At 34.2% G+C, this 27,555-nt stretch overlaps 1 protein-coding gene across 5 annotated transcripts in view; it reads left to right on the plus strand.

Moving 5' to 3' along the window:
- The window catches only part of GABRA6 (gamma-aminobutyric acid type A receptor subunit alpha6), a 68,314-nt gene that overhangs the window by 23,702 nt on the left and 17,057 nt on the right, over nt 1–27,555 (plus strand). For all 5 annotated transcript variants that reach the window (XM_043989226.1, XM_043989225.1, XM_043989228.1 and 2 more), the window contains one exon: nt 3,588–3,835. In XM_043989226.1, the coding sequence (XP_043845161.1) occupies nt 3,588–3,835 (248 nt within the window). The remainder of the gene's footprint in view (nt 1–3,587; nt 3,836–27,555) is intronic.

Here is a 27,555-nt window from a genome sequence, read left to right on the forward strand (position 1 = left end):
CTATGCAAATAAGAAGTATATTCCACATATAAATGTGTATATTTTGGTTCACTTAAAATGTATTATTATAAAATTTAAATAGAAGATATCCTTCCTCCTAGGCAATGATATATTCTTCCCTCAAGGCTTATAGACATTTTTCATAGAATATATAATGTTAAGCTGAAATGTTTGGCTAGTGAAAAGGTTTGTATGGGATGATTGAAGCTGATGTATTATTTCCATTAAAGTGTGTAAGTCATCATTATGCTGTTTGCATAAGATTAGAGAAATATCTTCTTATCCCATTCACAAAAATTGTTGAGCAATTGATTCATTGTTAATTGCTTAGATATCTTACTTTGGAGAATAAATTTCTCTATTTTGGGCCTTAGCTTTGCTATCTTTAAGATGCATATAATGCTTCAACTTTCCACTTTACCAGGTTGTCATAATGATCAACTGAGTCAATGAATGTGAACATATTTTTAAAACTGATAGTCATATAAATGAATTGCAAAATGGAATTTAGGATCACAATATTTAGAGCTGAAAGGGACTTCAAAACTGACTTCCTCCTACCCTCATTTTACAAATGAGAGTACAGAGATCTAGGAAAATTAAGACTTGCTCAGTGGCACATTAGTTTAAATTCAGATTTCCAGTTGCCAAAACAAGTTTTTTTCCACCACAGCTCTTTGTTTCAGTGAGCTTCTTAGAATATGAGGAACTGTAAGTCTTTGACACTGTTCAGTTTTTCCACAGTATCTTTTTAGATCATTTGGCTAAAGCAATAAAAATTATAATGTTCACTCTTTAAATAAAATGACCAGTTGTGAACTTCAAACTTCTCAAGGCCTTGTAACTGAAAGCATGGTACAGTGAAGAGATCACAGGTATCAAAAGACCAGGGGTTGAATCCTACCTTTCCTATTTGTGACCTATATGACTTTGAGAAAGTCACCAACCTTTCTGGGCTACTTTTTCTTGGTGAATCTTCTCATTTTAAAGCTCATCCTAGTTTGCCTTAACCAAAAGGCAGTGAGATTATGCCTACCTGAATTAGAAATTAGTCCAAAATTATACAAATTCAGTTCAGTTCAATTTGATACAATACACATTATTATATCATTTGACAGTATTTCCTTCTATTAAATCAATAAAAAATACAATATGTAATTGAATTGCCCGATAGACACCAGAAGCAGAAAGGTAGCTAACACTTTAGGTACAAGGCTGCCAGTACCTGTGCCAGAATGACTTTAGTCTGACCTGATTCTAGAATCAAGTTGGTAAAAAGAACCACTAAAATTTTATAGAGTTAAGCATCTTCACTGAGAGAAGCAAATGCAATAACAAGATAAGATTTTTGAGTGCTAGCATGTTTTCGTACAAAAGCACTGGCATGGGATTTAGAAGCTCTAGGTGAGAATCCTGGGGCTTCCACTCCCAAGCTGGGTGACATTGGGCAGGTTTTTCACTCTTCCTGGCACTCAGTTTTGTCATCTGTAAAATAGAAAGTTGCTAAGACCCATCTCTCAATGTCACTTCCAGTTCTAGAGTAAAATGAAATAATATCCTGTTCTTTTTTTTTTTTTTTTGGTAGGGCAATGGGGGTTAAGTGACTTGCCCAGGGTCACACAGCTAGTAAGTGTCAAGTGTCTGAGGCTGGATTTGAACTCAGGTCCTCCTGAATCCAAGGCCAGTGCTTTATCCACTGAGCCACCTAGCTGCCCCTATCCTGTTGTTCTTTAACCAAATCACAGAGATAGAACTTGATAGATCTCAGGGTTTATAAAACCTCATCCCTACATTTAATTGATAAGAAAACCAAAGCTCAGGGAGTATATGACTTAAGACTATAGGGACCCATTTATATGATCTTTAGTTTTAAATAACATTAAAATTCATGATAAAATTAAAATCTTTACATGAATTGGGATGTGACCCAATAGCACTCTCACTTTAACCTTAAGATTAAAGAGAATTCATACTCTGATAAGAGTTTACAGATAAGACTTCCCCAGTACAAAAGAAAATCAGTCTGTGCTCAGTAGTTTGACATTATTTCCTAAAAATGATTAAAAACGGAGATGGCACATGCACATGCTATTATGAATCTTATTTCTGCACGAGTATCTTGCAAATTCCTTGAGGGAAGGGCCCAGTGACATAAATTGATTTTCATATTCCCTCAGTGCCTAAGGTAGTGTTGGGTACATAACAGGTACATGATGATCATTTGTAAAGTCAATTGAAATGACATTCTCAGATATTCCAACTAGATGCATCTTAGTTATTCAGAAAATAAAATGGACTTCATTTTTAATTTATATAGATTTCCCTGTAATAATCTTTGAAAAATGGTAGTGATAATTAACATTTTAAAATAGTGAGCAATATAAATTATCCCTGAGTCACAGTTCATGCATGAATAGTGTTGTTAGTTTCTTAATTGGAACATTTAAAAAAAAAAGAAATATAGTATAATGCTGGTATGTAATCCAATTAAGTACTGATTTTTTTCTCTTTCTCTCTTTACTCATTTATTGGTTGTTTAATCATTTATTTATCTATCTTCATTTTTATTTATTTACTATATGTTATAAGGGGCTATACTTGGAGTCAAGAAGACCAGTTTTCAAATTTTGCTACTGACACTTAGTAGCTATGTGACCATGGCCAAGTCAATTATCTTTTCTCAGCTTTAGTTCTCCAGTCTATAAAATGAGTCTAATAATACTTCATGCTATTGTCTCCAGTATCAAAAGCGTGTAAAATCTTTGTAAACCTTAAAGTGCTATGTAAATGTTGTTGTTGCTGTTTTCTATTATTATTATTATTATTATTATTATTAAATGTACTAAAGCTAGGTGGTACAGTGGATAGAGCTCTAAAACTGAAATGAGGAAGATTTTAGTTCAAATCTAGCCTCAGACACTTATTAACTTTGTAACCATAGGCTACTCACTTAACCTCTGCCTCAGTTTCCTCATCTATAAAATGGAAAGAATAAGACAACCTATCTTCCATGGTTATTGTGAGGATTAAATGAGAGGACATTTATGAAGTGTTTTCCAAAATTTTAAAGATTTATTATTACTATTATTATTATTAATATTATTTTCCTTACTTCCTAACAGTCTCTTACATTATTAGGAAAAGGGAATAATATAAATTACATTATAATAAAGCCTAGTTCATCATGAATAAATAATCAAATGATTACTTTCAATACTATTTTAAACCAATGAAATAAAGAGTTTAGCAGACCTAAGTAATCATCTCATCCTATGGATATATCTATCTCTATGTACTTCTATGCTATTCCTAAAAGATTCATTTGAAAGGACAGGGAGCTTTAGGAATGAATGACTTCAAGGAAGTCATTTTAAATTTCTAAAATCAATGTAAATTTAATCAATAAGTATCCATTTCTTGATGTTTGTAGTTAACCTTCATAACATTTAAAAGCATCATTGTAATTGCTAATATTTTTTTCATTAATTCAGCACTTCCTTCATGCTTTTCATTAACACTATCTCATTTGATCTCATTATAGGATCCTCAGTTCTAAAATCATACATTTCTTTCTTTTTATTTTTTAGGAATTACCACGGTTTTAACCATGACCACTTTAAGTATCAGTGCTAGGCATTCTTTGCCAAAGGTGTCCTATGCCACTGCCATGGATTGGTTCATAGCTGTGTGTTTTGCCTTTGTCTTCTCTGCCCTTATTGAGTTTGCAGCTGTCAATTATTTTACCAACCTTCAGAACCAGAGAGGAGTGCAGAAGGTGTCCAGGACGACTCTGCCCACAGTCACAAGGGTACCAGTGGAGGATGAGATTGTTTTGGTAATGGTTCATTTTTCTAATATACATCTTACAGCAAAAGATAGCAAGAGTAATGAAGTTCAGAATTTGAAATATCTTAAATCAGTGTTAAATGGGAGCAAAACATGTAACCCTGAAGTTTTCATTCCACTATAGTCAAAGTTCTACAGTTTCAGAGGAGGAAAGCCTCACAGCAAGTCTTCAATTTCCTTTTCTTAAAACTACTTTGTACTCCTGATTTTAATAGAAGATTTTAGGTTCCTGGAGGAGCCTTTAAGGATGTTCTTAGGCTTTAGAAATTTCTTTTGAACAGGGCAGCACAAACCAACTACAGAGGATAAAAAGAAGCAAGTGGTATTCAACATATGTAATTTTCAGAGACTGAAGGAAGCCCAACAGGGACTGACATAGAATGGGGGATGTTTATCAGAAAATTAATTTGAGAAAAATGTGAAAATGAGGTTACATGTAAATATAGCAAAATTCTGGCCCAAGTCCAGACTTTCAGTTCATACTCATAAAAATATCATTTTTTTGTTGTTGCATTTAACTATTTGAAGCATCTGGAGAAGCAATCAAGCTTTCAAAAATTATTGAATTTATTTAATTAAATATTTCCCAATTACATGTATGTTTTCAAGTCATTCTCTTAATTTTTATCTGTTTGTTTTTGTGTGGCAATGAGGGTTAAGTGGCTTGCCTAGGATCACAGCTAGTAAGTGTAAAGTGTCTGAGGCCAGATTTGAACCCAAGTCCTTCTGAATCCAGGGCCAGTGCTTTATCTACTGTGCCACCTAGCTGCCCCCTTCAAGTAATTCTTTAAACTGTTGTGTTCCAAATTCTTTCTTTCCCTCCCACCATTTCTCCCTCCTTGAGAAGACTGGATGTTTCATGGAGTCATTAACTTACACTTGACCAATTAACATTTTAAAAGAATTAATATCTTCAGTGAGCTTTTGTACCTCTTTTTCCATTTGGCCTATTCCTTTCTTTTAAGGACTTCTTTTCACTAGTGAATCTTTGTACTTTTTATATTTAGTTAATTCTGTTTTTAATGTGTTCTCTTTATTAATTTTGTGCCTCTTTTACCAACCTATTAATTGTCTTTTCCTAATTTCCTTTCTTTGATTTCATTTCTTAACCCAATTTTTCCTCTATTACTCTGGTTTTGGAAATAATTTTTCGCTTTTTCAAGGAATTCTTTTTGGCTTTTTTTCTGATTCAAATTTTTCCCCTCAGGCTTTGCTTTTAGTTTTTTTTTTTTTAAACTTCACTGTCTTCTGAGTCAGTGTCTTGAGTCAGTGTCACATCTTTTATTGTTGTTATTTACTCATTTTTCACCCTATTTCTTGATTTGGAATTTCATGTTATTGTTGGTCTCTATTTCTAACATGAAGAAAAAGGGCTCTCTCTCAAGCTAAAGCTTGAAGCTTGGAGGCTTTTATACAGTGTTGTTTTAGATCTAGTTCTGGTGGTTGGGAAATTTTCAGTGCTTTGAATGTGGTATTATCTGGGAAGAGGTGTGGTCACTGCTCCTTAGGTCTGCATTCTGTTCCTTACCCAGGAAAGGTCCTTGATCCCTTGGGGTTGGAATTGACACTATTCCTCATTGACCTTGTCCCTTTGGGTCAGAAGATATATTGCTCCTCAGGGATTCCACTCCTTTTTGACCAAAAGTGCTCCTCTCTGCCCTTGAATTATGATTTAAAAGTGAGCATAAACAATGGAGTTGTCAAACAGCATCTTATCTTGTGTCTAGTGCTAGAACAATGGTAACTTTTTTTGTTGTTGTTTTTTTTTTTTTTGTTAGTGAGGCAATTGGGATTAAGTGACTTTCCCAGGGTCACACAGCTAGTAAGTGTTAAGTGTCTGAGGCCGGATTTGAACTCAGGTACTCCTGAATTCAGGGCCGGTGCTCTATCCGTTGCACCACCTAGCTGCCCCACAATGGTAACTTTTAAAGCTCTTTCTGACCTATAGCCAGGTCTTCTTTACTGTCTCTGTATTGGGAGCTCCCAAAACTACTGATAATTCTGTCTCCACCACCTCATCCCATTACTGGTGTTTCCTTTACATGGAATTTAAGCAAGCCTCTTTCCCTATGTCACAAATCTCTCTTTCCTACTTCTTATGTTATCTTGGGCTGGAAGAATGTGCCACACTGACCTTTTATGGTCTCTGGTACTCCAGAATTCAATTTGAAGTAGGATTTTAAAGTTATTTGGAGGAGAATTTTGAGAGCACTTGTTTGAGTGCTTTTCTACTCTATCCCTGGAAGTTGCAGCAATCAAATATTTTCTTTATTTATACAGATGGATAATGTCATATGAACAAAATCTAAACAACTAGTAAATTTAAAAATCCAAGTGAATCATTTAGAGGTTTTTTTTTTTTTAGTACCAATGTATTTAGAGTTATAATACATTTTTAAAGTGGAAAAGAATAATGAAATTGACTGTTTATAATTTATAGCCTATCAAGGTATCTAAAAGGTTCAATAAGAGATGGCAGAGAATCCACATTTTCTACCTATGTTACTATAAGCAATGTAATTTCTTTTTTCTTCTTTCCTTTTTTAGAATTTTATTTTCCAAAATATATGTAAAGACCAATTTTGACATCAATTTTTTAAAACTTTGTGTTCCAACTTCTCTTCCTCCCTCCCTTCCCACCCCTCACCACCACAAACTCAAGCAATTCAATATAAGTTATACATAAGAAGTCATGGAAAACATTTCCACATTAGCTAGGTTGTGAGAGAAAACAGTTAGAAAACAAAATTTAATCAATCATCATAAATATTCCTGTCCATCCTATTCCCTTCTCATATTTACTCTATTTTCTATCTTCTTTTACCCTATTCCTACTCAAAAGTGTTTTACTTCTGACTGTCCCCTCCCCTGCTCTGCCCTCCCTTCTTTCACCCTTCTCTCCTTATCCTCTTCTCCTCCTACTTTCCTGTAGGGTTAAATAGATTACTCCTCCCAATTGGGCATGAATGTTATTCCCTCCTTGAGCCTACTCTGATGAGATTAAGGTCTTTGAGCTAATTCTGTGTTCGAAGTTTTACTTACTCCCTCCCTCCTCAAACCTCCCTATGAAATCAAGCAATTCAATATGTCATACTTGTGCAATTATGCAGAACATCTTCACCTTCCTGGAAAGTGTTTTGCTTTTTACTCCTCTCTCTCCCAATCTGCCCTTCCCTCATTCCCCTCTTCTCCCCCCTCCCCTAATCTTCCTCCCCTCCCACTTTCCCTCTGGGCAAAAATATTTTACCATACCCACTTGAGTATGTATATTATTCCCTCTTTGAGCCACTTCTGATGATAGTAAGGTTTACTCACTCCCCCACTCCTTCCTCCTTTTCCCCTCCCCAGCAATGTAATTTCAATCAAATCCCCCTTCTTGCTCCTAAATGGAGGTTTCCTTAAGGATGGAGAACTCTAACAAAAATGTCAATGTAAATTTTGTGTTGAAACCCCTCTTGCAGCTCTTTGAAAAGGAAATTTATGGTATTATGAATGTATTATCAGAGAAGTAATCTTTAACTTTTAAAGGTATCTTGGATATAAACTAGTTTTTATTTTATAGATGATGAAAATAAGGATTAGTTTTGTTAAGTTATCTAACTAAGCACGTGAGAACCTGAGCTTGTTTAGAAACAATTCTTATATTTGACTCCAAATACATTACTGATTTTACTACATTATTGTCTTTTGACTAGTGATAAAATATGAATTATAGTAGCAAAAAGGACCATAATCTATACAACTTACACATAACTCTGGAAAATTCCCCTGCTATATTTTTTGTATAGGGGTAAAATTATTTATAAAAAGTTTCTTTGACTCTATAATTGCTTAGGGAATTCAGTGTAGATGTCCACCTAAAATCTATTAGAGAGTGGCTCTCTACGGACTAGGCACTGATCATCTGAGAAATAAAAATAAAGTTTTTATGCTTGATGAATTTTTTTTTTGAGAATTGGTTGCTTTATGCAAAACTCAATGATTTATTTATCAGTCAATACATTTAATATTCTGCATATTGTCTAGCTATACAGCACATTATACAAATCAGTATTTTATTTGTTATCCTACACACACACACACACACACACACACACATATATATATATATATATATATATATATATACACACAAAGAAAGAAAGACAGATGAAGCATGGAGCAGTAGATATGGCACCAGCCCTGAAGTCAGAATGACTTTGATCCAAATAGTACTACAGATGCTTAAGAGTTGCACGTGATCATGTATAAGTCACTTAACCTCTATGCCTCAGTTTCCACATATATAAAATGGGAGCATGGAACTTATCCACAAGGCTGTCGCTTAGGACCCCTTCTAAGAATAATGTTTTTAAATGCTTAAAATAAAATATGTAGAACTAAAGGGGAATCAATTAAATTGAGTGGAAACTTTTTTTAAAAAATTTTTTGTTGAGGCAATTGGGGTTAAGTGACTTGTCCAGGCTCACACAGATGGTAAGTGTCAAGTGTCTGAGACCACACTTGAACTCAGGTCCTCCTGACTCCAGGGCTGATGCTCTTTCCACTGAGCCACCTAGCTAACCTGAATCAATTAAATTGAAACACTGTCTTGGTGTAGTTTATATTTATTCAAATTAGAAAGATAAGATTATACATTTGTAATCTCCTGGACTACACCTCTCTTTAGATAATATTTTCAGGAACACACAATGCTGATTTTCCCCACTTTTTTGTTCTTCCCTCAAAAAAAGGACTTTTGTATAAGTAGAGATTTGTTGTTAAGATAGAACTATAAAACCAAGGAGCTCTTACACTTTACTTAAATATTAAGTATACAACAGTATTACAACCAGTTGATAGAATATTGGAATTAGAGACAGGAAAGAGTACATTTTGAATTCCATCTCTGACCATTACTATATATTGGTCTATGAGAAAGTCATAACTGTACTGAGCTTCAGTTCCCTCCTCTGCAAAATGAAAATAATGATGATGATGATGACAAGATCAAAGGAGATGAAATATGTAAAATGATTTCTAATCTTTAAAGTATTGTTTTATTTATTGTTATCCATATTACTTTATTATTATTTTTTAATGGAGGTCAGATAGCAATGGACCTGAGATAAGGCATTATACTATTACTTTGTCTTATTTTGAATGTTCTATAGACTCTTTCACAGCTAAGCGAAATAATTGCTATTTATAGTTAAATAAAATCATTAGGACATATATTTATGTCCCAGCTTGAAACTGCACTGACTGTTTCAATACAATTGATTTCCTTTATAATCCTATGTGAGTACATGTCCTAATGATTTTATTTTACTATAAATGGTGATTTTTTTTAACCAGTGAAACAGTTCATTATGCTCAAGATGTACCTTTTGCTATTGCAATATTATTTTAATTTCTTATGCTAGGCCTTTTTAAATTGAAGATTTTTGTTTACTGTATTTTTGAGAATATGAATATATGGTATAGTAAAATCTATTTTAAAGTAATGGTGTTAAATTTTTATGAAAATGTTGTATTACATAAGGGTGGGCAAAAGTTCTGACTGTCATGATACTGTACTTCCAGTATATTTATTAGCTATTTTATCTAGGATACTTTGAGACTTGTATTTGTGGTATAGTTTGTCATTTGTTAGTTCATGAAAGATAGCAACCTTTGATGAATAATGGTAACCAAATACTGTTTTACCAGGAATTTGATAAGTACTAAATTTTGTAGCCTTCAGTTATGTTTTGTTCTGATTCAATTCTACCATTTCCATTAATCAGTAAGGCTGGTTGTTCCATAACTATTTTTTTTCGAGTTTTTGACATACATACTTACAATAGACATTCTCAAATATATAGATAGATGAATAGAGATATGTGTATATCTCTATTCTATCTATATTATTCATTTATATATATACATATAAGGAAGATCAATAGACATTCTCAGATAGAGAGATGATAGATAGATAGTAGATAGTAGTTAGATGGAAATTGAGATATACACATAGGTTCATATATATAAATATAAATATAAGTATGTATATTTGGTCCATATATGAAATATATATATATATAAATCATATATATAAATCAAAATCACAGAGTGATATACCCATATATAATTGGCATATATGAAGAACTTACTGTTGTAAGTACTCTTGGTAGCAATTATGTTTTAATCTCTGTTAAGAAATTTGGGGGAGTATTAGATCTAAGATGAAGCTGATAGCATTCTTTAATTGAGATTTATACTACACTGCAAGGCATCTGATCCATTTGAAGTTCCTTTCATGCATCTCTCATTTCCCTAATTTTCCATTGCCATACACTCACCCTAACCCCATCATTACATGGTAGCACTTTGTCTGGAATTATAATTATTAAAACATATGAAAGTAATTCACTTCCCCTTTTTGGCTATCAGTGACCTTATCTGTAAAATGAAATAATTGGATCAAATGATTATATATATATAGGACCAAATGATTATATTCATAAATATAAATATATAAATCAAAGTCACAGAGTGATATATCCATATATCTATATCTATTTATCTAACATCATCTATCTGAAAATTTCTATTAATCTTCTTCCCTTTTAGCAAATAAGTTTAATCTTTTCTCTAGCTGACATAGGTGTTAGGTCTGGAATCTTGTTACTATTGTATAGGTTTTTGGGGCAGCTAGGTGGTGCAGTGGATAAAACACTGGCCCTGGATTCAGGAGGACTTGAGTTCAAATCCGGACTTAGACACTTGACACTTACTAGCTGTGTGATCCTGGGCAATGCACTTAACCCTTATTGCCCCACAAATATATGTGTGTGTGTGTGTGTGTGTGTATGTATATATGTGTGTATCTATACACACACACATATACACATATATATGTATATGTATTTATGTATGTATGTATATATATATATATATATATGTTTGTGTGTGTGTGTGTGTATGTATATAGTATGGGTTTTTGTTAGGAATCTTTCCAGATCTCATGTGATCCATTTTACTATTTCAACAGTGAACATTTAATCTAACACTGAATGGGTATTAATTGCTTCTAAATATGTTCTATCCATTTTGACATTATTTCAGGTTACCATTAAGTCTCTTAATATATTTTGTTTTTGTTGCTATTGTTCAGTCATTTCAGCTGTGTCCAACTCTTCCCATTTGATATGTTCTTGGCAAAGATACTGGAGTGGTCAGGCTTATGTGACTTGCTCAGGATCACACAGCTAGAAGGTGACTTAGGTCATATTTGAACTCAGGATGATGAGTCTTCCTACTTCAGGTCTGGGACTTTATCCAACATACCACTTAGTTGCCACCCAGCTTTCTTCCTGATAACTTAATATTCACTCTCTCTTGCCTAGAGGATATAAAATTATTTTGAAATATATTGATTTCCAAATTCAAGCTCAAAACCTTTGAAAAAAATCATTTGTATATATAAAAAATTATATTTTATATAAATTTTATATTTTATATTAAAAATTATACTTATCAAGTCCAAATGACATTGTGATATCCTTCAAAAAATATTCCCACTAAAGGAAAGAGATTTTTTTAATGTGTTTTGTTTGTTGATTTTTTTTGGTGGAGCTATACACATTGATAGAAATTTATGTACATAAAGTGATGAATGAAACACTCTTTAATATGGAAGTTAGAGTTAGTACTATTTAGGAGAGATGTTAATGAATATAAGGATAAGCAAAATCATAATGGGATTAAAGTGTTTCCCTGAAAAGTGCCTCATTTAATAACTATTGTTCTTGACAGGTTTGTATTGGTGTTGATTTAAATAGTCATTTTTAAAGTGGACATAAAATATTCTGGTTTTTTTCCTCAACTTGGTTTTATTTAATATATCTGCTCTATATGAATGAGCTATGCATGTGAAAATAATTCAAAAGCTTTTAAGTAGTCAATCAATAAAGGCAATGTTGCAGAACTCTCAGGCAACTTATTCAATCATTTTTGGGGGAATAAGTCATGTTCACACTCATGGGACATTTTCCCACACCGCTTTTGCTCTTTAGTTAATATTTTTCTTATAAGTATAGATTTTTGTGATGTATTGTGAAGGTAATTTTAAAATAAAGTACACAAGAAAATAATTGGCATATATGAAGAACTTACTGTTGTAAGTACTCTTGGTAGCAATTATGTTTTAATCTCTGTTAAGAAATTTGGGGGAGTATTAGATCTGAGATGAAGCTGATAGCATTCTTTAATTGAGATTTATACTACACTGCAAGGCATCTGATCCATTTGAAGTTCCTTTCATGAGTCTCTCATTTCCCTAATTTTCCATTGCCATACACTCACCCTAACCCCATCATTACATGGTAGCACTTTGTCTGGGGTTATAATTATTAAAACATATGAAAGTAATTCACTTCCCCTTTTTGGTTATCAGTGACCTTATCTGTAAAATGAAATAATTGGACGAAATGATTTTTTTTTTGTGTGTGTGGGGCAAAGAGGGTTAAGTCACCTTCCCGGGGTCACATAGCTAGTTAAGTGTCAAGTTTCTGAGGCTGGATTTGAACTCAGTTCCTCCTGAAATTAGGGCTGGTGCTTTATCCACTGTGCCACCTAGCTGACCCCAGACCAAATGATTCTAAAGGTCCTTTCATGTTCTGGCATTCTAGGATACTGTTTGTTTGTTGGCTGGTTTCATTTTGGAGAAAAAAAAGTGAAAGCATTTTAGAGTCCTGTTCCCTTTCAAGAATGTTTTTAAAAATAGAGAAAAAAAGTTTTGTTTTTAAAAAGATAACTCAAATTTAAAAGAAAGCAGCCACCCTTAGAATTGTAAGCAATGAACTTAGATTTTTAAAGAACATTTATGTTTTATTTATTCACTGAAAACCCTGGTAATATGTTTTATGGAAATACATAAGAAGAAACAAAACTATTATAAACTCAAGGACATTCACCCTTTGGATGTTTTAAGATGACTATTGACATTAGAATAACACTAAATGAGCTGACTTGCTGGTAGAATCATAAATTAATGTTATGAAGTTTTACTTACATTAAATACTTGGGTGTCTCACATCATCATCAAATTTAAAATTTTATGTGAGCATGGCTTTCCTATACTTAAAATGGGATTAAGTTAGAAGCTGTCACTTTTCTCACTGATGTGTGCTAGGAAACGAATGTTAAAGCATCCTTTGTACTTCTTTAAAGTTAGTGTTCATAATAGAAAGAATATCCTATAGAGAACTTCCTAGGCTGTCCTAATTATCTTTCTGTTTTAAGGCATTTGGACTAAGGGATTTTTTTTTTCATCATAAGTTTACCAGGTGTGGCTTCTATCTAGCTCTATATCATGTTTTCTTTTTCTCTTTGCATGATACACTGATTCAGGTTTCAAAGTTCTTGAATCCTACCTATCTCTGGTACTCAGTTCATCTGTGAAATTTAGCAAGTCATTCAACTGTATTCAACATAACTGCTTTACTCTCTTCATCTATAAATGAGAGGGTTGGTTTCAGTGACTTCTAAGGCACCATCAAACTTGAAATGTTTGATCCATTAAGTTATGATCCATTCTCTTAGCTCATTTAATTCAAATAGATTGAAATTACCTTGAGGGCAAGGACTGGCTTTTGCCTCTTTTTGTATCCCCAGAACTTATCACAGTATCATGCACATAGTAGGTTCTTAATAGATATTTATCAAATTCAATATAATTTGGGGGCAGCTGGGTGGTGCAGTGGATAAAGCACCAGCCCTGGATTCAGGAGTACCTGAGTTCAAATCTGGCCTCAGACACTTGACAATTAGTAGCTGTGTGACCCTGGGCAAGTCACTTAACCCCCATTGCCCTGCAAAAAAAAAATCAATATAATTCACCAAACGTTGTCAGATATGGTGCCAGATACTTAGGGAAAATAACTTCAATAGCAATAAAGAAATGCAAAATATATGATAAATCAATTCAAAGTAATGTCAGAGTAGTGGTGGGGGCACTAACACTAAAGTTGGTTTAAAATGGTCTTGTTTAAGAGGAGGAATGCAAATTGAGTACAAAGGGAAGTAAGAGTAAAACGTAAAAAGTATTAGGGATAGTCCATCAAAAGGGATAATGGGGGCAGCTAGGTGATGCAGTGGATAAAGCATTGACCCCAGATTCAGGAGGACCTGAGCTCTAATTCAGCCTCAGACACCTGACACTTACTAGCTGTGTGACATTGGGCAAGTCACTTAACCCTCATTGCCCCACCAAAACAAACAAAAAGACAAAAAAAAGGGATAGTACAGGGCATCTAGGTGGCACAGTGGATAAAGCACCAGCCCTGGATTCAGGAGGACCTGAGTTCAAATCTGGCCTCAGTCACTTGACACTTACTAGCTGTGTGACTCTGGGCAGGTGACTTAACCCTTATTGCCCTACAAAAATAAATAGATAGATAGATAGATAGATAGATAGATAGATAGATAGATAGATAGAGAGAGAGAGAGAGAGAAATAAATAGATGAAAAATGAATAAATGAATGAGTGAATAAATAAATAAGCAAACAAACAAACAAAACAAACAAACAAATAAATAAATAAGGGATAGTAGGAGACAAAATTAATATAAAAGAATAGGATGTAGAACAGTTTGGCTGCAGTATACAGTAAGTTATAATAATGGGAAACCAATATGGAGATATATGTTGAAACCAAATTGTGAAGGGTTTTAATTTCTAAAGAAGTTTGTATTTTGTCTTAAAGGAAATTGGGAACAATTGAACCTTCCTGTCCAAGATCAGAATTATACTTCGTTTTTTTTTTTTTTTTGGTTGTTGTTTTTTTTGTGTGTGTATGTGTGTGTGTGTGGGGGGCAATGAGAGTTAAGTGACTTACCCAGGGTCACACAGCTAGTAAGTGTCAAATATTTGAGACCAGATTTGGACTCAGGTCCTCCTGAATCCAGGGCTAGTGCTTTATCCACTGTGCCATCAAACCGCTGTCCATAATTATACTTTGGGAATATCTATTGTACCAAATCAAGTTAACCAGAATCTGTTTATTACTTGTTATGATTAATTGCCAAATCTAAGAGCTTATTCCCAATATTCTTCCTTCTTGACCTCCTTGAAGCCTTTGACACTATCAATCAACCTCTTCTACTTGATCCACTGTTTTTTCTAGTTTTTTCTTGACACTGCTCTCACCTTGTTGTCTTCCTACCTGTCTGACTACTCCTTGGTACCTTTTGTTGGGTCTTCACCCATGTCATGACCACTAATAATGGGAATTCTCCAAATCTCTGCCCAAGGCACCCCTGTCTTCCTCCTCAGTATTATTTCACTGGATGTTATCATCTCCTCCATTAGTTTAAATTATAATCCCTATGCAGATGAATCTCATATATAATTGCCCATCCTGAATCTTTCACCTGATATCCAGTCTTATATCTCTAATTGCCTACTGAATAACTGCCCATAGATCTCTTACCCCACCCACAGATCTCTTAAACTCAACATTTACAAAACTGAATTATAAATGTTTGCCCCAAACCCTGACCCTTTCCATGTCAAGGGTATCACTGTTCTTCCAGTTACCTATGACTCTTCACTTTTTCTCACCCTCCACATCACTTATATTCAATCATTTAAGTCCTATCATTTCTACCTTTGTGACAACACTGTTACATTTCTCCTTCTTTCCTCTGACACTACCACCAGTCTGATATGGGACCTCATCACTATTAGGTTGTAGTTTCTTGAGAGAAGGGACTATTAATTTTGCCTTTTGTTATGTTCCCAGCACTTTGCCAAATCCTGGACAAAAGTAGGTGATTAATAAATACTAATTGGCTTGTTTTGACTTAATTACTATGAACCAGGACCTATTCTAAGAAGCAAAAAATAAATAAACTAGTTCTTAAGCTCAAGGAGTTCACCATTTAATGTGGAGATACAAGGCAAACAACTATGTATAAATACAATATAAAAAAGCTAAATTGGAGACAGTCATTGGCACTAACAATAGACAGGGATGAGGAATTGAAGACGGCAGAATTTTACCTAAGACTTGAAGTAAACCAAAGAAGATAGGCGGTGGATATTCAGAAGGGAAGCATCCCAGGTATGAGGGATTCCTAATGAAAATGTATAAAGTCAAGAGATGGAGTGTTTTGTGTGAGGAACAACAAAGAGGACTGTGTCACTGGGTCATAGAATACATGGAGGAGAATAAGCTATAAAAAGAGTGAAAAAGTTGGATGGGGGCAAGACGTTAAAAGCCAAACAAGATCTTTTATTTGATCCTCGAGGTAATAGCAATCCATTGGAGTATATTGAATAGGAGGGTGATGTGGTCAAAATAGCATTATAGGCAGATCTTTTTCATAGCCATGTAGAGGAATTTCAAGCTGTTTGTAGGCAATGTAGAAGGAGCTAGTAGATAAAGAAAATCTCAAAATTCAAGAGGGGTTGGAGATGATTTATTGAAAACAAACTTCTAGAGTAGAAATATATTGGGATCAAGGGCATAATTACAGTGGTGATCTTGACAGAGATAGAATTTGAGTTGGACCTTGAAAGATGGGTAGAAACTGAATAAGTGGAGCTGTGGATGGGAAAAGGGATTATTGTGAGCAAAGGTACCAAAAGTAGTAAGGTATGGGGCTTGTGGCAAAAATGATGAGTAGTCCAGTTTATTTGGAGAATGAGATGAATGAAGTAGAGGTACTAAGAGACTAAGCTGAAGAAGTAGATTGGGGTTAATTCAAGGCTATAATGTCATTCCTTGAATGCAGTGAGAGATAATTTAGGAGAACTACTGAGAGTCTTTGAGTAAGAAACGACCATGACTTGGGATGTGATTTAAAAAGGTTAACCTAGAAATTTCATAAAAAGGATTAGAAGAGAAAGGGAGAATAATAGTTTCACAGTGTTCTTGTCCAGGTAAACTGGTCACTAATTAAGCATGGATATGTGTATAAATTTGTACACTTAAAAATCACTTTCAATATATGGAATTGTTCTATCATTGGGTAATGTAACTATTGTTTTTTTAAGATCCCTCAGTTAAAAAATAAAGAGTAACAAAAGATTAACTTTTGCTTAAACACCCAAACACATTGACTGTACTCTAGCAGTAGGTTCTTAAATAAGTGGATATAGGGGTAGCTAGGTGGTGCAGTGGATAGAGCACTGGCCCTGGATTCAGGAGGACCTGAGTTCAAATCCAGCCTCAGACACTTGACACTTACTAGCTGTGTGACCCTGTGCAAGTCACTTAACCCCCATTGCCTCATCAAAAAAAAAGTGGATATGATAGCATGACACTTGAGATAATCAAGTTGGCCTAAGGGACTCAGTGTATTTTCAGTAACACAATAATAACAACTTACATTTACTGAGCACAATGATTACTAAGCACTTTAATTTTTAAAAACTCTTCTTGATATATTTTATTAATATTATCATATTCATCCTAGTCTAGGGAGTCATGATGAAGCCATCCTTTAAAACAAAAGAGGAAAAAAGAAAAGAAAAAGCACTTTAGTAAAAAAAATCCAATACATCACCTGTTTTACAGTTTGTGAACTATTTCACACTGATAGTCCCTCACATCTACAAAGTCTTTGATTTGCAATAAATAATAATGCACTCCTTCATGCATTTGTTTATTTGACCATCTCCAACAAACCTGTGAGACTGGTTGTACAAATGTTATTATTCCCATCATATAGATCAGAATGCTAAGGCTAGGTGAGGATAATTGACTTGTCCAAGTTCAGATAACTAGTAAGAAGAAGTGAGACTTCAACCTCTAGGTTATGTGATTTCAAGTTCAGTGAACTTATCAGAACATACTGCTTTATTAATGAAACATTAAAAACAATGACTTCTATGAAAGGATGCTATCTATATAATAGATAGTGAAAGACTTAAAATTTCTGCATCAATTGTGAGAAATTGAATGTGATATACATGATACTTATTAAGTAAATTTTCCAAGTAACTGAATCAGGGCTTTTATGTTCAGCATATAAAAATCACATAATGTGGGCTTATGTGAATTGTAACTTTCTCATTAACTTTTCTCATTTTACTTGTCCATATCTGTTTATAGACTATATCATAATCATTAACATTTATTGAACATCAACTGTGTATAATGAATACAGTACTTGAAATGAACAGAACTGCATTTCCTTAAAAATACCATTCAATCTAAGTTTTCTCCTAATTTGAAAAAGAAATTTCATTTCCCAGTACAGTAATAGAAAGAAGAATTGCTGGCCAATAATATGGCTTTAATTCTTAATTCTGACTCATATAATCTGTGTAACTTTGAGCAGAAATCCCTCTGGGTCTCAACTTTCTCATTTGTAAATGGTGTCAATAATCTACAATCTTACAAGATTTTGTGCATGTACATGTATATGTAAGTATGTGTATACGTCTGTATATATACATATCCATAGATATTCTACTCCCCTCACTTTAAAGATAAGAAAATTAAGTCCTAGAAAAGAAATATGATTTGCTTTAGGTCACATAAGTAGCAGAGGTACAATTTGAACCTGGATTTTCTTCACCTCAGATTTTTTTTTTTAAAGTATAGTACACAATGCCTTGCCAAATTGGATCCAAAAGTGGCCAAGTTAAAGGGGGTTGGATCTTTTTTTCCTATTTATTCAGAATTTTATTTTTTCCCAAATTACACATAAAAACAATTTTTAACATCAATTTTTAAAACTTTGTGTTTGAAATTCTCTTCCTCCTTCCCCCCCCTTAATAATGCAAGCAATCCAATACAAATTATACATGTGTAATCATGCAAAACACTTCCACATTAGTCAGGCTATACAAGAAAACAGACAAAAAACTTAAGAAAAAGGAACTAAAAAATTATGCTTCAATCTGTATATAGAAACTATCATTTATTTCTCTGGAAATGTATTGCATATTTCAAAAGTCTTTCAGTGTTGTTTTGGAACGTTGTATTGCTGAAAATAGCTAAGTCATTCACAGCTGATCATCTTACAATATTTCTGTTACTTTGTATATAGTACATTTCACTTTGCATCAGCTCATGTTAGTCTTTCCAGGTTTTTCTGACCTGTTCTTCATTTGTTATGGCACAATAGTGTTCCATCATAATCTCATCCCACAATTTGTTCAGACATTCCCCAATTTATGGGCATCTCCTCAATTTCAAATTCAAATTTTGTTTTTTTATCTCTTTTTGGATACTGACCTAATAGTGGTATTACGAGGTCAAAGCATATACATGGTTTTATAGTCCTTTGACCATAGTTTCAAGTTGCTCTACAGAATGATTAAATCAGTTTATTACTTCACCAAGAGTGCATTAAAATCTCATTTTCCCCATATGCCCTATAACATTTATCATTTTCCTCTGCTGTCCTATGATCCAATCTAATAGATATGAGGTAGTATCCCAGAATTGTTTTGACCTGAATCCCCCCAACCCCCACCCCAATCCCTTTCCCCTCCTACTTTCTTGCCAAGTAAGATAGATTACTATAGCCAATTGAATGTTTATGTTATTCCCTCTTTGAGCCAATTCTTCTGAGAGTAAGGTTCACTCATTCCTCAGCACCTCCCCCATCTTCTTGTCCACTGGATAAGTTTTTTCTTGTTTTTTTTAATGTAATATACTTTACCCCCATTCCATGTCTTCCTTTCCCTTTCTCCGAGTGCATTCCCCTAGCCCACCCCTTAATTTTATTTTTTTAAAGATATTATCTCTTCATATTCAACTCACACCTGTGCCCTCTGTCTAAATATACTCCATCCAGCTGCCCTAATAATGAGAAAGTTCTTATGAGTTACAGGTATCATCTTCCCATGTAGGAATGTAACGGCTTAACCTTTTAATATCCCTTACAATTTCTCTTTCCTGTTCAACTTTTTATGCTTCTCTAAGGTCTTGTAATCGAAAGCCACATTTTCTATTCAACTCAGTTCTCTTCATCAAGAATGCCTGGAATTCCTCTTTTTAATTTAATTACCATTTCCCCCTGAATGATTATAGTCAGTTTTGTTGGGTAGGTGATTTTTAGTTGTAATCCCAGTTCTGTTGCCTCCAGAATATCATATTCCAAGCCCTCAGATTCTTTAATGCAGAAGCTGTTAGATCTTGTGTTATCCTGATTATGGCTCCCCAGTACTTGAATTGTTTCTTACTGTCTGCTTGTAATATTTTCTCCTTGACATGGGAGCTCTAGAATTTGGATATAATATTCCTGGAAGTTTTTATTTTGGGATATCTTTCAGGAGGTGATTAGTGTAATCTTTCAATTTCTATTTTACCTTCTGCTTCTAGAATATCAAGGCAATTTTCCCTGAAAATTTCTTGGAAGATGATGTCTAGGCTCTTTTATTTGATCTTGGCTTCCAGGTAGTCCAATAATTTTCAAATTATCTCTCCTGAATCTATTTTCCAAGTCAGTTGTTTTTCCAATGAGATATTTCACATTGCCTTCTAATTTTTCATTCTGTTGCTTTTGCCTTATTGTTTCTTGACTTCTCATAAAGTTATTAGCTTCAATTTGCTCAATCCTAATTTTTAAATAATTAGTTTCATCAGACAGCTTTTGTACCTCCTTTTCCATTTGGCCAATTTGGCTTTTTAAGGTATTCTTTTCCTCACTGGCTTTTTGTACCTCTTTTATCATTTATCTCAGTCCATTTTGTGTGTGTGTGTGTGTGTGTGTGTGTGTGTGTTTTTGGGGGGGCAGGGCAATGAGGGTTAAGTGACTTGTCTAGGGTCACACAGCTAGTTAGGTGTCAAGTTTCTGAGGCTGGATTTGAACTCAGGGAGTCCTGAATCCAGGGCCAGTGCTTTATCCACTGTGCCACCTATCTGCCCCCTATCTCAGTCCATTTTTTAGGGTGTTCTTTCTTCAGTATTTTTGTGTGTCTCCTTTACCAAACTGTTCAGTATTTTTGAGTGTGTCTCCTTTACCAAACTGTTGACTTTTTTTCATGATTTTCTTGCATCATTCCCATTCATTTTTTTTTATCACTCTTATTTCTCTTTCCATTTTTTCCTCTACCTCTCTTACTTTATTTTCAAACTCCTTTTTAAGCACTTCTGTGGCCTATGTCCAATTCATATTTTTCTTGGAAACTTTGGATGTTAGAGCTTTGATTTTGCTATCTTCTTCTGAGGGTATATTTGGATCTTCTTTGTCACCATAGAAATTTTCTAGGGTCAGCATTTTTTTTATGTTTGCTCATTTTTCCAGCCTATTTCTTCACTTTTAATCTTTGTTAAAGTGGGGTACTGCTTCCAGGATGGAGGGCACACTGTACCAAGCTTTAGGTGGTTTAAGCAGCTGTTCTTTGAGATACTTCTAAGAACTTGCAAGTCTTTAGTTCTTTCAAGATGGTATGATTTAAGGAGATGTATGTTTGTTACTCTACTGGCTTGTGCTCTAGTCTGCAAGCAACCACAAGCCTGCTTTTCTGCCTTGGAGCTATGAACAAAATCTTGCTTCACTGTGGTTACAAGCTCTTATGTGCTTGTGCTCCTTCCCCACCTGGGACTGCCACCTAAGTCTATGACCTGGATCTGAGTATAGACAAAACAACAGAGTTCTGCCTCAGTGCTAGCAAAGAGACCTTTGTAATCTCCCTCTGACCTATTTTTGACACATTTACTGTTGGTGAGCTGAGTCCTGCCACTGATTCAAAAGCTCGTGAGGCCTCCTCTTGGTTTGCTGTGGCTGTGGCTAGGTCTGTGCTGGCATTGGATCTGCACCATCATGGCCTGTGCTGGGCTGCACTTCATTCTCACCCTGGTACAACAGACCTTTCCTGCCAACTTTCTATGTTGTCTTAGCTGGAAAATTATTTCACCCTGTCCTTTTCTGGGTTCTGCTGCTCCAGGAATTGTCTTATGGCATTATTTGAAGGTATATGGTAGGGTCTTGGGGAGAGCTCAGGCAAGTCACTGCCCTTTTTTCTGCCATCTTAGCTCCACCTCCAGGTTGGATCTTTAATATATTTTTCTCTTAACACCTTGAGTCTAGGGAGTTGGAACATATCCCCGACTACATTTTTCTTTATAAATAGAACTTTTAAAAAGTCCCTTTAAATATCTATCAAATTCTCCCTCTCTTCCTCTAAAGAATTAGTTAGTCCTAATGGCCAGTTTGATGCAGGATGCCTGTGTTTTGTTTTGTTTTGTTTTGTTTTGTTTTGTTTTGTTTTGTTTTGTTTTGTTTTGTTTTGTTTTTAATGGTATTACTCTAAACCAAGCATTGTCTAAAAATATGGATGGCAGGATGGCACTCAGTGGCAGGTGTGCCCTCTGCAAACTCAAAACCATGGGTGTTCATTCTCCTCCAAACAGTGACAGCTTCAAGCTGAGCCCTCATCTGCACTCTGAAAGAAGCCCATTTTAACACTGACTAGAGACTCTCCCCTTATACTTTAGAATGTAGGTCCTAATTTGAATCATAGAAGAATGACTTAAAAATTAGCTTTTATTTCCATTTTAGAACTCTTGTGTGGTGTTCTTTGTTTGTTTGTTTGTTCTGAGGGGTGAAGTTCTTATTGTCAGTTCTTTATTGTGCAAAGGCAAGTTAACTAGCAAATGGAAAGAGAAGGAAGGAAAGAAGGAACAAAAAAAGGAAGGAAGGAAGGAAGGAGGAATTTATTAAGTAGCTCCTATGTGTAAAACACTGTGCTGAGTATTTTACTAATTCTTTCTCTGTTACTTTAAAACATAACTGGGGGCAGCCAGGTGATGCAGTGGATAAAGTACTGGCCCTGGATTCAGGAAGATCTGAGTTCAAATTCAGCTTCAGACACTTGACACTTAAATAGCTGTGTGACACTGGGCACATCACTTAACCCTCATTGCCCCACAAAAAACCCATAACCAAATCTTTCTCATCACAAATTAAGAATTTTACTAAACCATACTAACTCTTCAAATTATGATCTCTCTCTCTCTCTCTCTCTCTCTCTCTCTCTCTCTCTCTCTCTCTCTCTCTTTCTGTAGGACAGTGAGGGTTAAGTGACTTGCCCAAAGTGCCAAGCTAGTAAGTGTCAAGAGACTGAGGCTGGATTTGAACTCAGGTCCTCCTGAATTCAAGGCTGGTGCTTTATCCATGCACCACCTGGCTGTCCCCTAACTATAATCTTGTAGCTCTTCTCCTTTTCTCAGTTGAAACCATGATGTGTGTATGTATATGTGTGTGTGAACATAACTATTTACACTTACTGTTTCTACTTCTTGTCTTACTCCTCAATCCTTTGAAATTTGTTTTCCACCTTTACTTTTCAACTGAAACTGCTTTCTTTAAAGGTTCCAGTGATCTCTCCAAATCTCATTATCTTTTCTGGGTCTTTATTGTTCTTGTTCTCTGTGTAGCATTTGACACTTTTGACTACCTCCTTGAAACTTCTCTTAACTGGGTTTTTCTATTATTAATGTCTCTGGTAAACCACTTTGTGCATAAAGTAGTTGAGGACTCTCATCTCCCTCTCCCCCAATATGTCACAAGTTAGTCCATCAATAAGCATTTATTTATTGCCTACTATGTACTAGAAACTGTATAAAGCATTGGAGATACTAAGAAGGTCAAAATCAAAAGGCAGTCGCAACTCTTAAGTAGTTCGAAGTTTAAAGGGAGAGATAGCACTAAACAACTATATACAAAGATATATACAGGATAAATTGGAGATAACATAAAGAAGAGACTAGCATTAAGGGTAATCAACAGAGGCTTCTCATAGGATGTAGGATTTAAGCTGTGAAATGAGGGAAGCCAGGGAAGCTAGGAAGCAAAAATGACAAGGGAAAAATTTCAGGCATGGGGTGACCTGCAGTGAAAATGTAGATAGAAAAACCTATATTAAAGCACCAATATTTTCCTTGCTCTTTAGGGTAATAAAGAATAATAACACTTTAGAAGAAACAAGGTTACACTTTATATGTATACATATGTATTTATTCAGTAATCATTTATCTACAAAATTATTCTCTCTATACACACACTTTGTAGAATAAATGCTAAAGATACAAAATCTTGAAAATTTATTTAAATCTTTCATCCTTATATAATCTTATGAAATTTGAATTAAAAATTCTAAATTTATTTTAATATTCTGGGTGTTATTTTCTCAGACTAGTGGTTCAGGAGTCAAGGTCCTGTTGCTTGGCTATTTCAGTCACCTGATCTGTCTCCATTAAACTTTTTATACTGTCATATCAACATCATCATGTATGCATCATAATCTTATTCTCTGGATGATCTTAAGACAGGGATTACAAATGCAATCCTTTACATTATTGAGCAGCAGCTGATGAAAGTTTTTATAGTTCAAATTTGGCTAGATCAATATATAGCTGAAAGTGTTTATGTTGAAGTGAAATGAGAAACCTATCAATATTTCAAAAACAACAATAATAAACCAAAATATTTTTGTAAGATTGTAACATTTCTAATTCCAAAGTTATTAAAGATGAAAATTTCACTAAGATTTAGGACATATATGTAAAGTATATGCTTTTTCCATATATGTACATATATGTATATCAGACATATGTATATACATACACAAATATACATTCTTTTTGAGAATGGGTGTCCTCCTCTGGCTCTTTGTCCTATCCATTTCAATCTATCCTGGTTTTTCCTTGCTTTCACATCCTGGCAGACTGTAACTCCCAGATTGCCATATTTGTATCAAATAGTGCAAATATCCAATCAGTTTTAGCCCTGCTATAGCTCAGACCTCCAAGCTCAAGTGATTCATCCACTTTATCTTCTCTGGTAACAAAGATTACAGGCAAGTGTCACCATCACCTATATATACATATATGCATAAAAATAAAAGTATATTTGTTGGATTGCAGAAATATTTCCCTACACACACATTCACAGACAGGTTTTACTGCAATAATTTTATGTGCCTTTGTTTGTTTGTTTTTGTGGGGCAATGAGGATTAAGTGACTTGCCCAGGATCACACAGCTAGTAAGTGTCAAGTGTCGGAGGTTAGATTTGAACTCAGGTCCTCCTGAATCCAGAACCAGTGCTTTATCCATTATGCCACCTAGCCTTCCCCTACTGCAATCATTTTTAAAAAGATTATTTTTAATATAGTGGGAAAGGAGGGCGTGTCATTGAATGGATTTATTATATTTGAATTTGATTAATGTGTATGTGGCTTTGTATAATTTTAAATATTTATAGGAATAAAATATTGCCAGATGAAAAAGTATATGTACATATGTACATACACATATATACATACTCACATATATACATGAACATATGCATACATTCACATATACACATACCTGTGATCCAAATGGAGCAGCTACTCATTCAATTGTATTTCACACTATAATTACAATTTGAATTTTTCATTCACTTCCCTGCCACCCCCCATGTGGACAGCTAGACTGATCTTACTTGAGGTAATATGAATCTCATTGATAGCTCTCATACTGGTCTGAGTTTAGTATAATCAGCATAATGCCATCCTTGAACAGGTAGAACTAAAGAATCTTGCTACTCAAAAATATGTCCATTGGATTGAACCCACTCATCCCTGGCTATCCTTACTAACTTTTCTAGGCAGACCCTCCTACTTCCCATGTTCCTAGCTCCTCTTTATATTATCTCATGACTTTTCATACTCTGTTCCCTACCATTGCAGTGCTCCTCAGTGCTTTCTTAGTCTAGTGAATGCTTATCCATTACTTAAAGCAGAAATGGCATATCATGCCCACAATAAAATTGTTCTTTATTTCATTTATCAGGAACTTTACTTTGGAAGATGATTTAGCCTATTGTTTTGGAATCCTCTACACTTAATGATGTAGCATGAACTGTTTGAGAATTTTTATTTGGACTTTACATAAAGCATTTTCTATGACTTTGGTGGAAATCTTTGACCTTCATATACCTCCTCATTTAATATCTTACTTGATAATGATAATTTGTATATCATAAAATAAAATTACTTTCATGTAATACAATTCCCATGATTTTGACATATGCATAAAAATAACTTGGATAAGGAGAAATATTAAGGTTGCATTTTTCTAGTGAATCAAATGTATTTTTGTAATCAAGAAAAAATATGCACAAGAGAGTAAGATTTTTTTGTTGTTTTCTGTTTCTTCATATATTTTGTGATTATGAAAATATGTGGTCTTTTAGAAACATGATGGTGAATATCTATATATTAACAGTTAAACTCTTATGGTATACATAGTGCATTATCATAAAGATTTTATAGAAAAGAGAATATATGCACTTGGATAAGTAGGTACTGATATCTAAGCTACCTTTATTTGGTAACAGTAAAATTTGTGCTTTTGTGTATAATTATTTTGGAATCTTTTTAAGCTATCTTGAAAATAGATCTTTCAGTGCCTGTAAAATTGTGCTACTTCCAACAGAAGTTTATTCTGTCTGTATTTAGTCAGATTCACACTTCTCTATAATTTCTTTTTAAAAACATTTTTGGTAGTATTTTATACTATTTTCTAATTACATGTAAAGATTGTTTTCAATATTTATTTTTGTAAGATTTTGAGTTCCAAGTTTTTCTGCCTTACCTCCTTTTCCTCTTCCCTTTCCAGGATGGCAAACAATCAGATATAGGTTATATATGTACAATAATGTTATACATATTTCCATATTAGTCATGATTTAAAAGATAAATCAGGACAAAAGAGAAAAATCACAAGAAAGAAAAAATAACAACAAATAAAATGAAAATAGTATACTTCAATCTGGGTTCAGACTTGACAATTCCTTTTCTGGATGTGGAGAGCATTTTCCATCATAACTCTTTTGGAATTGCCCTGTATCATTTGCATTGCTGAATAGAGCCAAGTCCTTTAGAGTTGATCATCATACAGTGTTACTTTTAGTGGGTACAATGTTTTCCTGGTTCTGCTCACTTCACTCATCATCAGTTCATTTAGTCTTTCCAGGACTTTCTGAAATCTACCTGGTCATCATTTCTTATAGCACAATAGTATTCTATATACCACAACTTATTCAGCCATTCCTGAATTGATGGGTATCCTCTCAATTTCTATATTATTGTCATCACAAAGAGAGCTGCTATAAATACTATTGTACATGTGGGTCCTTTTTTCTTTTTTATGATCTCTTTAGGATACAGACCCAGAAGTTGTATTGCTGAGTCAAAGGGCATGCACAGTTTTATAGCTCTTTTAGCATAGTTTCCAAATCATTTTCCAGAATGGTTGGAGCAGTTCACAACTCCATCAACAGTATATGTGTTCCAATTTTTCCACATCTTCTCCAACATTTATCAGTTTCCTTTTTTAAAATATTGTATTAACTAACCTGACAGATGTGAGGTAGTACCTCAGAGTTGTTTTAATTTTCTTTTCTCTGATCAGTAGTGAATTAGAGCATTCTTCCATATGACTATAGATAGCTTGAATTTCTTTGTTGGAGTACTGCCTGTTCATATTCTTTGATCATTTTTCAATCACAGAATGACCTGTATTCTTACAAATTTGATTCAATTTTCTATATATTTTATAAATGGAGCCTTTATCAGAAACACTCTCTGAAAAAAAAAAATGTTTCACAGTTTTCTGTTTTCCTTCTTATCTTGGATGCAATGGTTTTATTTGTGCAAAATCTTTTTGATTTAATGTAATCAAATTCATCCATTTTGCTTGTCTTAATGTTCTCTATATCTTGTTTGCTCATAA

This window comes from Dromiciops gliroides, chromosome 2 (assembly GCF_019393635.1).
Source record: "Dromiciops gliroides isolate mDroGli1 chromosome 2, mDroGli1.pri, whole genome shotgun sequence".
Lineage (NCBI taxonomy): Eukaryota > Metazoa > Chordata > Mammalia > Microbiotheria > Microbiotheriidae > Dromiciops > Dromiciops gliroides.